At 36.9% G+C, this 15,474-nt stretch overlaps 1 protein-coding gene across 6 annotated transcripts in view; it reads left to right on the forward strand.

The window, feature by feature from the left end:
- The window catches only part of CCDC126 (coiled-coil domain containing 126), a 40,740-nt gene extending 31,362 nt beyond the window's left edge, over positions 1–9,378 (forward strand). For all 6 annotated transcript variants that reach the window (XM_043462843.1, XM_043462845.1, XM_043462844.1 and 3 more), the window contains one exon: positions 7,431–9,378. In XM_043462843.1, coding sequence (XP_043318778.1) covers positions 7,431–7,615 — 185 coding nt within the window. In that variant the 3' untranslated portion in view covers positions 7,616–9,378. The remainder of the gene's footprint in view (positions 1–7,430) is intronic.
- The last annotated feature ends 6,096 nt before the right edge of the window (positions 9,379–15,474 follow it).

Genomic DNA, 15,474 nt, shown 5'->3' on the forward strand with positions numbered 1-15,474 from the left:
TGTTAGAAGATGGTGTGTGTTTGTTATAACCAGTGTGTTCTCTTGGCTTAACTCTGTTAGCCTTTGCCCTGCTTCATTCTGTACTCCAAGGCCAAATTTGCTTGTTACTCCAGGTATCTCATGACTTCCTACTTTTGCATTCCAGTCCCCTGTGATGAAAAGGACTTTTTTTGTGTGTGTTAGTTCTAGAACGTCTTGTAGGTCTTCATAGAACCATTCAACTTCAGCTTCTTTGACATCAGTGGTTGGAGCATGGACTTGGATTACTGTGATATTGAATGGCTTGCCTTGGAAACGAACAGAGATAATTCTGTCGTTTTTGAGATTGCACCCAAGTACTCCATTTTGGACGCTTGCTGATTATGGGGGCTACTCCATTTCTTCTAAGGGATTTTTGCCCACAGTAATAGATATAATGGTCATCTGAATTAAATTCACCCATTCCAGTCCATTTAGTTCACTGATTCCTAAAATGTCGATGTTCACTCTTGCCATCTCCTATTTGACTACTTTCAATTTAGCTTGATTCATGGACCTAACATTCCATGTTCCTATGTATTATTGTTCTTTATAGCATCAGACTTTACTTCCACCACCAGACATATCCACAGATGGGCATTCTATATGCTTTGGCTCCGCTTCTTCATTCCTTTTGGGGCTGTTTCTCTGCTCTTCTCCAGTAGCATTTTGAGCACCTACCAACCTGGGGAGTTCATCTTTCAGTGTTGTATCTTTGTGCATTTTTCATACTGTTCATGGGGTTCTCAAGGCAGGAATACTGAAGTGGTTTGTCATTCCCTTCTGGACCACGTTTTGTCAGAACTCTCCACCATGACCCATCCATCTTGGGTGGCCCTACACAGCATGGCTTATAGTATCATTGAGTTAGACAAGGCTGTGGTCCATGTGATAAGTTTGGTTAGTTTTCTGTGATTGTTGTTTTCATTCTGTCTTCCCTTTGATGGATGAGGATAAGAGGCTTGTGGAAGCTTCCTGATGGGAGGGACTGGCTGTGGGGAAACTGGGTCTTGTTCTGGTTGGGGAGGCCATGCTCAGTAAATCTTTAATCCAATTTTCTGCTGATGGGTGGGACTGTGTTCCCCCCCTGTACCTTGGCCTTAGGCCAAGCTATGTTAGGGGTAATGGCAATGATGGTGACCTCTTTCAAAAGGACTTACGCCAAGATGCTGTGGCCCCCATGACTGTTGTAGTCAGTGCCCCTGACTCCACAGTAGGCCACTGTCAACCCACACCTCTGCCGGAGGCTCCAGGACACTCACAGGCAAGTCTGGCTCAGTCTCTTGTGGGGTCCCTGCTCCTTTCTCCTGCTTCCTGGTGCGCACAAGTTTGTTGTGCCCTCCAAGAGTCTGTTTCCCCAGTCCTGTGGAAGTTCTCTACTCAGATCCCACTGACCTTCAAAGTCAGATTCCTTGGGGATTCTTAATCCCTTTGCTGGATCTGCTGGATCACAGATGGTTAAGACAGGTAAAGCTTCTATATATCACTGTGATTGGTAAAATGACTATCGTACATTATGTATATGATATAATATCCAGAACAACTAAAGCTTGAAGAGAGATACATTTAGAAACCCTTCAGAAATATAAAAAAATTCTAAAAAATACTCAAGTAACCCATAGGAAAGCAGGAAATGGAAAACAGGGAAGTGAAAAAACAGAACAAACAAAAGATGAAATTTCAGACTTAGGTCCTAATATATCAGAATTGGATTAATTATTAGTGTTAGAAATACACTAGTTTGAGGACATTGGCAGATCGGATTATAAAACATGACAAAGTATGTGCTGTCTACAAGAAACTCACTTCAAACTTAATGATACTGGCTGGCTGTAAGTAGAAGGATTGGAAAAGATATTTCATGCAAATATTTGTCAAAGGAAAGCAGGAATATCTACGTTAATAACAAATCAAGTAGACTCCAGAGGAAAGAAAACTACCAGTGTTAGAGAAAAGTGAAGTCGCTCAGTCGTGTCCGACTCTTTGCGACCCCGTGGACTGTAGCCCACTAGGCTCCTCCGTAGTGTTAGAGAAGGACGTAATATAATCATAGAAGGGTCAATCCACCCAGAAGGAATAACAGCCCTAAATGTATCTACAAAAATGATACAACTGAAAGTAAAAATGGATAAATCCACAATTATAGTTGAGGATTTAAACACTGATCTCTCAGAAACTGATAGAACTAGGCAGAAAATCTACAAAGATATAGAAGACCTAAAGAACACAGTCTAAGCAGTGGACTCCTATGTATATGGAAGCTCCATCAATAACAGCAGGATATACATTGTTTTTTTCAAATTCTCTAAGCATTTTATTTATCATTGAAGAAACACAGGAGCAGGTTCTGTGTTGGATCCAATGAGACCAAATAGTTAATCTTTAACATAGCTACTACATTCTAAAATTGAAGTCAACACAGGGGATATACATGGGTTTTAACAGTCCATAGAACATTTACCAAAATAGTTATCCTAAGACATAAAACAAACCTCAACAAATTTACAAGAATTGAGATCGTAAAGTGTATTCTGTGACTGCAGTGAACTCAAATTAGAAACAAAAGAGTGGTAATAGGACAATCCCCAAATGAAAGTGCAACATAAAAAATTGTGGGACACAATTTTTTGTTTACTTTAGAAAGTTTACTTTAGAAAAGTACATACTCTAGAGAAGTTTACTTTAGAAAAGTACATATTTTAGAAAAGAGAAGTCTTAAGGTATAATCTGAGCCCCCACCTCAAGAACCTAGAAAAAGAAGAGCTAAAGAAACCCAGAGCAGAGCAGAAAGGAGGAAATGATTAAAATAAGAACAGAAATAAATGAAATTGAAAGAAAATCAGTAGAGAAAATCAATGAAACAAAGAGCTTTTCCTTTGAAAGAGTGGGAAATAAACTGGCAAACTTCCAATAAGACTGACAGAAAAATTGCTGTGTCATTACAGACCCTGCAAACATCAAAAGCATAAGAAGAGACTTCTATGAACATCTCTACACATAAACATAGTAACTTATATGAAAGGGGTTAGTATCTCTAAAACCGTGAACTAGTACAGTCATCCAGTATGGAATAAGTAATTTTTTTTTTTTTTTTTTGGAATAAGTAATTTGAATAGCTCTGTACAGGCATAGCTCAGAGATACTTGGTTCTAGACCACTGCAATAAAGCAAGTCACTCCAAGTTTTTGGTTTCACAGTGCATGTAAAAGTTACATTTACACTGTAGTTTATAAAGTGTACAATAGTAATAGCATTATCTAAGAAACCAAATGTATACACTGTAATTAAAGATACTTTGTTGCTAAAAAATGCTAACCATTATCTGAGCCTTCAGCAAGTCATAATTTTTTTTTTTAACTGGTCTTGCCTTGATGTCAATGGCTGATGACTGGTCAGGGTGGTGTTGCTGAGGGTTGGCAGGCTGTAACAATTTCTTAACATAAAACAACAGTGAAGTTTGCTGCATCAGTGGACTGTTCACAAATGATTTCTCTATAGTACGCCATGCTGTTTCATAGTGTTTTACTCACAGTAGAACTTCTTTCAAAGTTGAAATAAGTCCTCAAACTCTGCTGCTGCTTTGTCAACTAAGTTTATGTAATATTCTTAATGTTTTTTTTTTTTTTTGTCATTTCAAGTCTTCATAGCAACTTCACCAGGAGTAGAGTCCATGTCAGTAAACCAATTACTTTACTCATTTCTTAAAGAAGCAACTCCTCATTTGTTAAAGGGTTTTTTTTGTTTGTTTGTTTGCTAATTTTTTTTTTCTGTCATGAGATTACATCAACTCAGTGACAATCATAAGGCTCACACCTCGAATTCCAGCCCCCATACTGTTTTCACATATCTGCACATCTGATCACAGATCATCATAACAAATACAATAATGAAAAAGTTTGAAATATTGCGACAGTTACCAAAATGTGACAGAGACATGAAGAGAGCAAGTGCTGTTGGAAAAATGGCAGCGATACACTTCCTTGGCACAGGTTGCCACACCCTGTGAATTTGTGTAAAAAGAAAATCATACAAAGTGAGGTAATGTTTGTAACCGTTAGGGAAATTGACTATAGTTTAAGAACTTCTAAAAGGAAATCTTCAGGCCCAGACGGTTGCATTGGAGAATTCTATCAGAAATTTTAATAGCAATTAGTATCAGTCTTACACAGTCATTTCCAGAAAGTAGACGAGGAGAGAACACTTCCCAATTCAGTTATAAAGCTAGTATTAACTTTATACCAAAACCAAAGACCGTATTGATAATAAAAACTAAAGACCAGTATCCCTCATGAGTATAGATGTGCAGGTCCTTAGGAAAAACTTAGCAAGTGGAATTCAACAACATATACAGAGAATTAATTACTGTTACCAAGTGGCATTTATCCCAGGGATGCAAGTCTCTTTTAATTTTCAAAAAGCAGTCAGCTTAATCCATCATGCTAGAAGGTTAAGGAAAAGAAAGTGAGGGTTAAAGAGCAACCCAGGAATCCTTGTGGTGAAGGAAATACTCTGCATCTTGACTGTACCAGTATCAGTACTCTAGTAGTGATTTTTATGTGATTTTGCAAGATGTCACTATCGGGGGTAAGGGTACTGAAGTCTTGTATTTGTTGCTTCTTGCACTTAGATCATTATGTAGCTTTTCTTTTCTCACTTAAAAACTAGGCTTTTTTTTTAATGTACCTAGGCATTTAATTTGTATGTGAAGTTTGATGGGAACATCTCGATCTGCTCAGGAGATCTAAACAGTGTGCCTTGCACTCTTAAGTAGGGAAGTAATAAAATATTTGTTGAATGATATAATTTATTCAGCATTCAGTGGGAGAGGGTAGCTGTATTAAAAATGTAAAAGACTGAACAATTAATGTACACTTAATTACAGAGTTTATGAGGCTTTTGAAATGATTTTTACCTAGCTATTTGCTCTGATATTTTAATTAGCTTTTAGTTCTTAGGAAGCATTCTTGTTTTATTTCTGGCTTTATAATAAAATTTTACAGTGAGTAATTTGCTTTGATCAAGAAGTGACTTCTAACTTTTCTCCCTTGTACAATTAAGCAGATGTTAGTGGCAGTAAAAATATTCATTTGAATTTGAAAAATATTAATAAGGAAAAGTTTTTGACTTACATTTTAAACACTTAATGTGTTTTATTTTCATTAGTCATTTTTGCATTTTACTATAATTGTGTTTCTTTTTTGTGTACACATGGTTAGTTTTATTTGTATCTGCCTTTCTTCACATTTATACAAATAGTAAAACCTATTGAGATATAAATAAGAGCTAAATCAAGATAGAGACATATAGCTATGGAAGTTTATTTTACTTTGTGTAATATCTTTAAGGTTCGTCCATTTTGTATCATGTATTAGAGAACGTTGTTCCTTTTTATGGCTAAATAATATTCTCTTGTATGTGAATACCACATTTCGTTGATCTTTTCACCTACTGATGGACACTTAGGTTATTTCTACCTTTTGGCTATTGTAAATAATTCTGAAATAAACATTGGGGTACAGGTATCTCTTTGAGTCTATTCTTTCACTTTTTAAAGGCATATACCTAGGAGTGGAATTTCTGGGTCATATGGTTCAATCCCCCTGGGTTGGGAAGATCGCCTGGAGAAGGGAAAGACTACCCACTCCAGTATTCTGGCCTAGAGAATTCCATGGACTATACAGTCCCAAAGAGTCAGACATGACTGAACAACTTTCACTTTTTTCATGGTATGTTTAGCTTTTTAAGAAACTGCCTGGCTGTTTTTCATGATGGCTATGCCATTTTATAGTCCCACCAGCAGTGTATGAGGATTCTAACTTCCTCATGTTCTTGCTGGTGCTTATTATTTTCCCTTTCTTTGATTATAGCCATCCTAGCAAATGTAAAGTGATGTATCATGTGATGTTTGGTATCGTTTCACATGCTTATTGATCAGTTGCATATCTTCTTTGGAGAAATGTTTTTTCTAGTCCTTTGCTGATTTTAAAAATTGAGTGGTTTATTTTTTGTTGTTGGGTTTAGGAGTTCTTTATATGCTCTTGATATTAAGCCCTTGTCAGATACATGATTTACAAATATTCCATTTTATAGATTGTCATTTTCCTTTCTGGATAGTATCTTTTGATATCCAAAAGTTTTAAATTTTGATGAAGTCCAATTTACCTCCTTTATTTTTCTTCTACCTATTTTTTTTTTTCTGATGATTTAGTAACAGAACCATTAGCAATTTTATTAGCTGTTGTTGAAATGATTTTTTTCTCTGATCCCAGATAGGGGTTGAGGTGCCATTTTTGGTCCAGGATCAACAAAAAATGGCAATATTAGTTGTTACTGACTGAATACCTAATATGTGCTAGATGCCATTGGGAATCCTGAGAAAAGAAACTCAAAATGAAGCAGAGGGTCATAATTTCATTCTTTTTTTTTTTCTTTTTATTTTAATTGGAGGCTATTTACTTTACAATATTGTGGTAGTTTTGCCATATATTCATATGAATCAGCCATGGGTGTACGTGTGTTCCTCATCCTGACCCTCCCTCCCACCTCCCTCCCCATCCCATCTCTCAGGGTCATCCCAGTGCACCAGACGTGAGCACCCTGCCTCATGCATCAAACCTGGACTGACGATCTATTTCACATATGTTAATATACATGTTTCAATGCTATTCTGTCAAATCATCCCACCCTCGCCTTCTCCCACAGAGTCCAACAGTCTGTTCTTTACATCTGTGTCTCTTTTGCTGTCTTGAATATAGGGTCATTGTTACCATCTTTCTAAATTCCATATATATGCGTTAATATACTGTATTGGTGTTTTTCTTTCTGACTGACTTCGCATAATTTCATCCTTGCCAGGTAAATTCTGCTGACATCATTTAACCTCCCAGAGAGATTAGAGATAGTTTCCCCTGTCATCTGCTAGTCAAAACTACTATCTGTACAACACTAACCGGGTTCCTGGCTCTGCCCTGGTTCCTGGGCCCCCCCCACATTTCAGCCTGTGGAGGTTCTAGGTTTCTTTGTTTCTGCATTTCATTGAGTTTCTTACTTAGCTACCTTTTTACCTTACCTAGCCCACAGTCATCTTTACAGACTGCTTAAGAATCTCAAAGTAAGTGGGTTTCTTACAGAGGGACTAACATTTTAAACCAGCCCTTAAACCTGTTTTATTGCATTAGAAAAGTGAGTTTCCCCACATTTATAACTGAAATTAATTCCTATAAGAAGCTCTTAATGTGATACTATTGATTAAAATACTGAGGCTTTTCCTCTTTGTGGTTTGAGTGCTTTCTCTCTAGTATATTTCAGATGATTCAATAATTGTTCGTGTTTCCCGTCAAACTATGAAAGCACAAATACTAAGTGCTCTATCACTGTTTATTATGATTTATTCTTGTTTTTTTCCCCCCTAGCGGATCTAAGAAGAACAATTGCTGTCCTTTTGGATGACATTTTACAACGTTTGGTAAAGCTGGAGAACAAAGTCGACTATATTGTTGTGAATGGCTCAGCAGCTAGCACTACCAGTGGTACTAGTGGGAATCCAGTGCCACTGACCACAAATAAAAGGATAAAAGCATCAGGCAGCATTAGATAGCAGTTGACGATCACCTTGTGCTGCTACATTCACCATGGATTATATCCTATGGCAGAAAATCACTGGCTAGCATAGAGTAATACTTTACAATAAAAGCTCTACGCATTTTCAAGGAATATGCTGGATTCATGGAACTTTAATTCTGTATATAATTTAAAAAGCTATTAGTTTGCTTTCAGGCACATCTCTTCAATGCTGTACTATAGCCTTAAAGGGAACTTGGTAACAAGGTTGATGTAGTAAGCAGGTAGGTGATCTTTGTATAAATCTTTGTGTTTGAGACCAAGTTGAAACAAAAACACTGAAAGATTCATTTCTACAAAATATTTATTTAAATATATAACATATTTTTTAGACAAATGAGGAATATTGTTATTGAATCGTTTTGTCATTTGTTATGGATAGATGTGACTGTTGGACTAATACTATTAGAAAATGTGCTTACTTCCAGTACTTACTATATTTTGTTATTCAGATTATGAGCAGAGAGAAAAGAAGTATAATGTTGAAAATAGTGTTTTGAAATGATGACCCAAAGAATGTCTTCATTTGCACTATCCCTTCAGAATAACTGAAGGTTAATTATTGTATATTAAAAAAATTTACATTTTTAAGAGTATAATCTTGAAATGGGTAGTAGCCACTGTTCGTAAACTATTCTAAACATTGGGGCAATTAAATAACATTAAAATAGTAATCTCCAATCTCATATGTAACATTTTCTTATATACTTATATTCTGAAGAGTAAAAGATATTTTTATGATGAGATTAAATATTAATTCATGATTTTTCATATAGATGAACGTTAATTTAAAAATATAAAACTTTGAGTGATTATGCTGTCAAGAAAGCACATTATTTCCATATTTGGGTAATTTTTGCTTTTATTATATTGGCAAGGGAGGGGGAAACTGAGATATTTGTGAGACTGGACCTCTTAAGGACTTTAGCCAGATGTGTATAATAAAAGTATTTGTGTTGCATTAAATTGTTTGGAAAATGTTAGCATTACAGTATATAGAATACATACTGCTCCATGAGATGTTGGATTTGTGTGATATACAGTAGATACTCGTTTTATATAGTGACCACTTAAAAATAATTAAGAGCATTTAAAATGTAATTTAAATTATGAAGATGGACTATCTTTTCAGAAAAACAGCTATTCTATATATAGCACAAGAGAGCTCGATCTTGGGTAATTCTAGCATAGAGCAAAGTACACCTTTATTTAAATTTTCCTTGTTGCAAATATTCATTTTATATAGTGACCACTTAAAAATAATTAAGAGCATTTAAAATGTAATTTAAATTATGAAGATGGACTATCTTTTCAGAAAAACAGCTATTCTATATATAGCACAAGAGAGCTCGATCTTGGGTAATTCTAGCATAGAGCAAAGTACACCTTTATTTAAATTTTCCTTGTTGCAAATTTAATTACCATATGGTGCCCTTTGTTTCATAGTATTTATTCTCTAAGTGCAGCTAGCTTCTAGATTTAGACTGTATTGTATTTAGTTTTGGAAATTGTATTGTTCATTATTACAATGTGCTACCAGACGTCGTAGCAATAATTATAATGGTTTATTAAAGTAAGTATGAGAAAATACTTCTTGAAAGGTATCTTTCCAAACTCTTCCCTGTACCCTGCCTTTATATGAAGAAATTATTTACATACCGTTTCCAGGTAAAGTCTCTCACTAGATGTGTAGATTTTTTGTTTTTGTTTTCAGGGATGAAATAAAATGTATTATTTGTACTTTAAAGTGTTATAAGTTTTCTTCTTTAATGATGATTGTTCTTTTAATAAATGGTAAGTGATTAAAATGAATTTTAGATAATTTTGGGTTTTTTCCATCAATTCCCAATAGCTGTTTCAAAAGAGAAAAATGAAAGATTGCCTCGTTCAGATTAGAAGAGTCTGAACTTGGGGATTGATGGGAACGAATTCTGAGGTTTGTGATTGGAAGTGGTTCCTAGGTTTGTTCCCTCAAGTTGAAGTTTACTGTTGAGTCTTTTTTTTAATTTTAATTTTACATTGGAGCATAGTTGATTAACAGTGTTGTGTTAGTTTCAGGTATCCAGCAAAGGGATTCAGTTATACATGTGTCTCTTCTTTTTCAGATTCTTTCTTCATTAGTTTATTACAGAGTACCAAGCAGAGTTCCCTGTGTTGTACAGTAGGCCCTTGTTGATTATCTATTTTAAACATAGCAGTGTGTACATGTCAATCCCAAACTCCCAGTATACTCCTCCCCCCACCCCTCCCTCCTGTTAACCATAAGCTTGTGCTGTGAGTCTGTGAGTATGTTTCTGTTTTGTAAATAAGTTCATTTGTATCATTTTTTTAAGATTCTGTATATAAGCAATATCATACGATATTTGTCTTTGTCTGACTTACTTCACTTTGTATGATAATCGTCAGGTCCATCCATGTTGCTGCAAATGGCATTATTTCTTTCTTTTTAATGGCTGAGTAATATTCCAGTGTGTGTGTGTGTGTGTGTACATATATATATTTTTAAATTTTATTAGTGTCAGTCTCTTTCAGACATCTTTCCAGAATGAGTTTAGGGCTTCCAGTGAGTCTTTATTAGGTCAGATGTTACTTCATGTTGCTGCTTTTTGAGTGTTGATTAGTATTATCATTCATTTAAAGAAATCATTTTTCATTTAGCTTTCTCAGGTGTTTAATTCAGTCATCCACCCACTCTTTCTTTACTATCTCATATCAGTTAGACATTAATAGTTAATACTGATTTTTTTCAGACAAAGAGGTAAACTTTGGTTCTGAGTATTCTTTTCAAATGGGAAGGTGATGTGAGGTATAATAGCAAAGCTTGAGGAGAGGAAACATTTTGAACCACTGGTGTTTGGAAATTTACCCATAACAGATCATGTTCAATTTTGGATAAATGTACTTTTTGTTTGCTTCTTCATCTTCAAGAGTTTGAAAGGAAGAAAAAAAATTCCCTTTTGAGTCTTTTCTTGAGATTGGAATTGGGAGTTTCAGGCCAGGAGCCTTGAGTGGATAATTGAAGCAGGAGAGCCCAGAAAGGGGACCTCTGCCAGGTAAGAAGGGCCACTGGCCTCTGCTTCCTGAAGGAGGCTCCACACCTTGTGTATTAAAACTATTCAAAACCATGGTGTGTTCTGGGAGGAAGGAGTTAGAGCAGGAAGGATTTGGAGAATGTATTTTTAGTAATATCCCTCGTGATGATATCATTATAGTAACACTTACTAAGGACTGTGCCCTGCACTGTGCCATCATGTACAGTGTCTTGTTTTAATCTTCAGAACAGCTTTGTGAGGTAAGTTCTGTTAATCCCCATTTGTAGATGAAGGACTAAGGTATGGAGAAGCTGGATATAAGGGCTCTGGTCACAGATCTCTTATGCTGTTCAGCAGAGATTCAGACCTAGAAGGGTTGGTTTATAGGGTCTGTGCTCTTGATCACTGTGCTTCATCAGCTGTTCTGTGAGTCTTGGCTTAAGTAAGCTCAAACATTCTCCTTTCCTCCCCCTATCTTGTCCCCTGGACCTACGGACTTTTCTGTTGTGATCCAGGAGAGATCTCCTCACTTTGTCCTCAAATGCCTGGGTCAGTCTGAAGAGGGATCACAGAGTAGGTGCTGGGCTCCCAGGCATTGGTGGTAGCCCCGACCCAGGTTGATGGCCCAGGATGGCTGGATTTGTGGATGATGGGAGATGAACATGCGCCATAGTATTTGGGAGCTTATGAACGAGCCTGTCACAATAGCGGCTTAGTTATATCACATCTTGGAATAAAGAGAAAGGGAGGAATCAACTTGGTGCATATTCTCTAGGGTGAATAGAATCTTCTCAGTCTTCCCATTAGGGCCATTTTTTGTGTGTCCAGCATGGAGTTTAGGGCAGTTCTCCATCAGTATCTAGTGTGTGTGTGCCTGCTCAGTCGTGTCCAACTCTGCGACTTCAAGGACTGTAGCCCACCAGGCTCCACACAAGAATTTGCCTGGATTTCCCAGGCAAGAATACTGGAGTGGGTTGCCGTTTCCTTCTCCAGGGGATCATCTTGACCCAGGGATTGAACCTGCATCCTCCTGCATTGGCAGGCGGATTCTTTACCAATGAGCCATGTAGGAAGCTATTGAGAGTATTATATTTTATTTTATTTTATTTTTTCAGTGGGTTTTGTCATACATTGATATGAATCAGCCATAGAGTTACACATATTCCCCATCCCGATTCCCCCCTCCCACCTCCCTCTCCACCCGATTCCTCTGGGTCTTCCCAGTGCACCAGGCCCGAGCACTTGTCTCATGCATCCCACCTGGGGCTGGTGATCTGTTTCACCATAGATAATATACATGCTGTTCTTTCGAAACATCCCACCCTCACCTTCTCCCACAGAGTTCAAAAGTCTGTTCTGTACTTCTGTGTCTCTTTTTCTGTTTTGCATATAGGGTTATCATTACCATCTTTCTGAATTCCATATATATGTGTTAGTATGCTGTAATGTTCTTTATCTTTCTGGCTTACTTCACTCTGTATAATGGGCTCCAGTTTCATCCATCTCATTAGAACTGGTTCAAATGAATTCTTTTTAACGGCTGAGTAATATTCCATGGTGTATATGTACCACAGCTTCCTTATCCATTCATCTGCTGATGGGCATCTAGGTTGCTTCCATGTCCTGGCTATTGTAAACAGTGCTGCGATGAACATTGGGGTGCACGTGTCTCTTTCAGATCTGGTTTCCTCGGTGTGTATGCCCAGAAGTGGGATTGCTGGGTCATATGGCAGTTCTATTTCCAGTTTTTTAAGAAATCTCCACACTGTTTTCCATAGCGGCTGTACTAGTTTGCATTCCCACCAACAGTGTAAGAGGGTTCCCTTTTCTCCACACCCTCTCCAGCATTTATTGCTTGTAGACTTTTGGATAGCAGCCATCCTGACTGGCGTGTAATGGTACCTCATTGTGGTTTTGATTTGCATTTCTCTGATAATGAGTGATGTTGAGCATCTTTTCATGTGTTTGTTAGCCATCTGTATGTCTTCTTTGGAGAAATGTCTGTTTAGTTCTTTGGCCCATTTTTTGATTGGGTCATTTATTTTTCTGGAATTGAGTTTCAGGAGTTGCTTGTATATTTTTGAGATTAATTTTTTAAATTGCAAAAGCTCTGAGTCCACCTGTTTTCTATCTCTGGATGATTTCTGCTCACTGTACATGGTCCTTGTACTGATTACCAGCCTGGAATAGATCTTTCCATGGAGAAGTGAGGAAAATTTTTCATAGAATTCCTCTTTTTAGCATTTTCATTAATATTCATCTTGTATAAATATAAGGGTTCTCTGGCCTTCCCCTGAACTCGATGTATTTAAAAGTAGAGTGAATGTAAAGAATGCTTGTCGTGAATTGTAACAGTGCATTTTAGCGAAAAATGCCCTTCTTTTAGCTTCCAGGCAAAGACAGAGTTGGAGAAGAAAGGTAGTCAGAAGTTGGGGGTTGGAGGATTGACATATTTATGTAGTTTATTCTCTCTTTACAGGCTGCTGCTTTTTCTGCCTTGGGAAATAACTGAATGGTGCTTAGAAATAAACTCTTCCAGGAAGGTGCTATGAATATTGATAGTTTCAAGTAAAAATCACTTTCTCTTTATGTGGATTAATTCTTATCTTTTCCCCTAAATACCATGTGCTAAAAACAATGTTAAGTTGAACTACAGTGCTAAATAACCATGGTTAAAGCAGAAGAAAGGTTGCTCTTTCTTTGATTAAAACAAGTGACTTTCGACAGAGTCTCAGCTGAGGGGCCTGGAGACTGCAGAAGTGGCCACTCTGCCTTCTGTTTCTAGAAAGAAAGTTTTCCTGAGGCTAAAAAGGAAGCCAAGGCCACAGCCCTAAACGGAGGAAGTTTTTCTTCCTGTCGATTAGGGCTCAGTTAACTTTATCAGGGAAATAATGAACTTGGGGAAGACATAAGCTCTACTTTTTACACCTTTCTCCAGGGAGTCTTCACTTCACATATACTGATGCCAAGGTGGAGAGAACTGATTTCTTTGCAACCCAGAAGGCCAGATGGAAAGTATTCTTTGCCTCTGCAAAACCAGGATAACTAGTATTTCTTGCTGATGATAAGGCATGATGAGTGCTGGCTTCATGAAGTAACGTCCCATGATAATAGGCACAGCTGGGACCCTTTGCTATCTTACAATGTCTCGTTGGGATTCCAAGCAGATGAAGCCCAGCCCTAAAGTAGTCACAACTACGGAACAATTCTGCTGTCAGGCTTTGACTACCCTGTTATATATCATGTAGTCCTGATTTGTTCTTTTCTATTTGCTTGCTTGGAAACCCTTCCCCTTACTCTCTCTGGTTTGAGTACAATTTTTTTTTTTTCAATGTCAGGTTTTACCTACTTAGTATTCCAGGCTTGCCATTCCCAGCCTCAGGAGATTGCCCCTTTCTTTGGAATCCTGTTACCACTTGTGGTCCCTGCTTCATGCATTTAGTCCTTCATTCACACTGTTCCCTCTGTCTGGATTCTCTTCTCCCAGCTCTCAGGAGTGGCTTGTCTTTCTTTGAGTCTTAACTGAAAGCCACTTCTCCAGAGAGACCTTCTCTCACTACCATTCTAAAGTAGGAGGCTTTTCTCTATATTCAGAGACCGTCAGGTTCCCAGCTCCCAGCACAGTAGCTGGTACATAGTAAATGTTTATTAAATGTGTTAACAAATGAATTTGTATGTTATTTTTAAAAATTTTATTGTTTTATTTTTGGCTGTGCAAGGTCTTAATTTCTGTTCAGGCTTTTCTGTAGTTGTGGTGAGCAGGGCTCCTCTTTATTGAAGTGCATGGGCTTCTCATTGTAGTGACTTCTTTTGTGGAGCAGGGACTCGAGGGCACATAGACTTAAGTAGTTACGGCTCCTGGGCTCTAGAGCACAGGCCAATAGTTGTGGCCCATGGGTTTAGTTGCTCTATAACATATGAGATCTTCCCCTACCAAGGATCAAACTCATCGTCTCCTGCTTTGGCAGGCAAATTCTTTACCACTGAGCCACCAGGGAAGTCCTGTTATTGCAATTTAATGTGTAATGATTTGCAGCTTAAAAACAAAAGCTTTCGGAATAAGACCAAACTATAAATTGATTGGGAAGGAACTGAAATCTTTAAAATATTGAGTCTTTCTTTCCACGAATTTGGTAACTTAAAAATTTATTAAGATTTTCTTTAATGTTTCTCAGTGAACTTTTATAAGTTCCCTTGCAGAGGTTTTGTATGTGTTTTGTAATATTTATTACTAAGTATAGTGTGTTTTATACTGTTATGAGTTGTATCTTTCCACATTTCATTTTTATTACTTATATATATAGAAAAATAAAAAGAACAAAAACTTTGCTGACTCCTAGAATTGAGACATATCTCACAACAAGTGATGTGACCCATGTCCATTTGTGTAAGGAACTAAGAAATTTTCTGGAAAATAACTCATTGTAGTAGATGAAACCTGTGAGATGCCAGTGTATGTTTCAAGGATAGTAATACGAGTAAATAGGAATGATTCTTCATGTTTTCCTCATCCTCTATGGTCTTCTCTTAGTTGTTCTCTAGGGATTTGGAGACAAATGTTTTTATCTTTAAATGGTATTTAATGTACATATGAATACATTATGATAGATGGATATAACTTAAATAGGACATGATCACACTTTAAATCCCAGTTAGAAGGCATTATGTATTTTAATATAAAAAATGCTGTTTTGAAGTGGATTTTTAAAAATATTCTATTTTTAAAAAAATTTTAGATTTTTGAAGTTTAAAAAATGTGTTTCTTAACTTCTATACATTCATGGTATGATTTTTGGCAGAGCTG

This window comes from Cervus canadensis, chromosome 3 (genome assembly GCF_019320065.1).
Source record: "Cervus canadensis isolate Bull #8, Minnesota chromosome 3, ASM1932006v1, whole genome shotgun sequence".
NCBI lineage: Eukaryota > Metazoa > Chordata > Mammalia > Artiodactyla > Cervidae > Cervus > Cervus canadensis.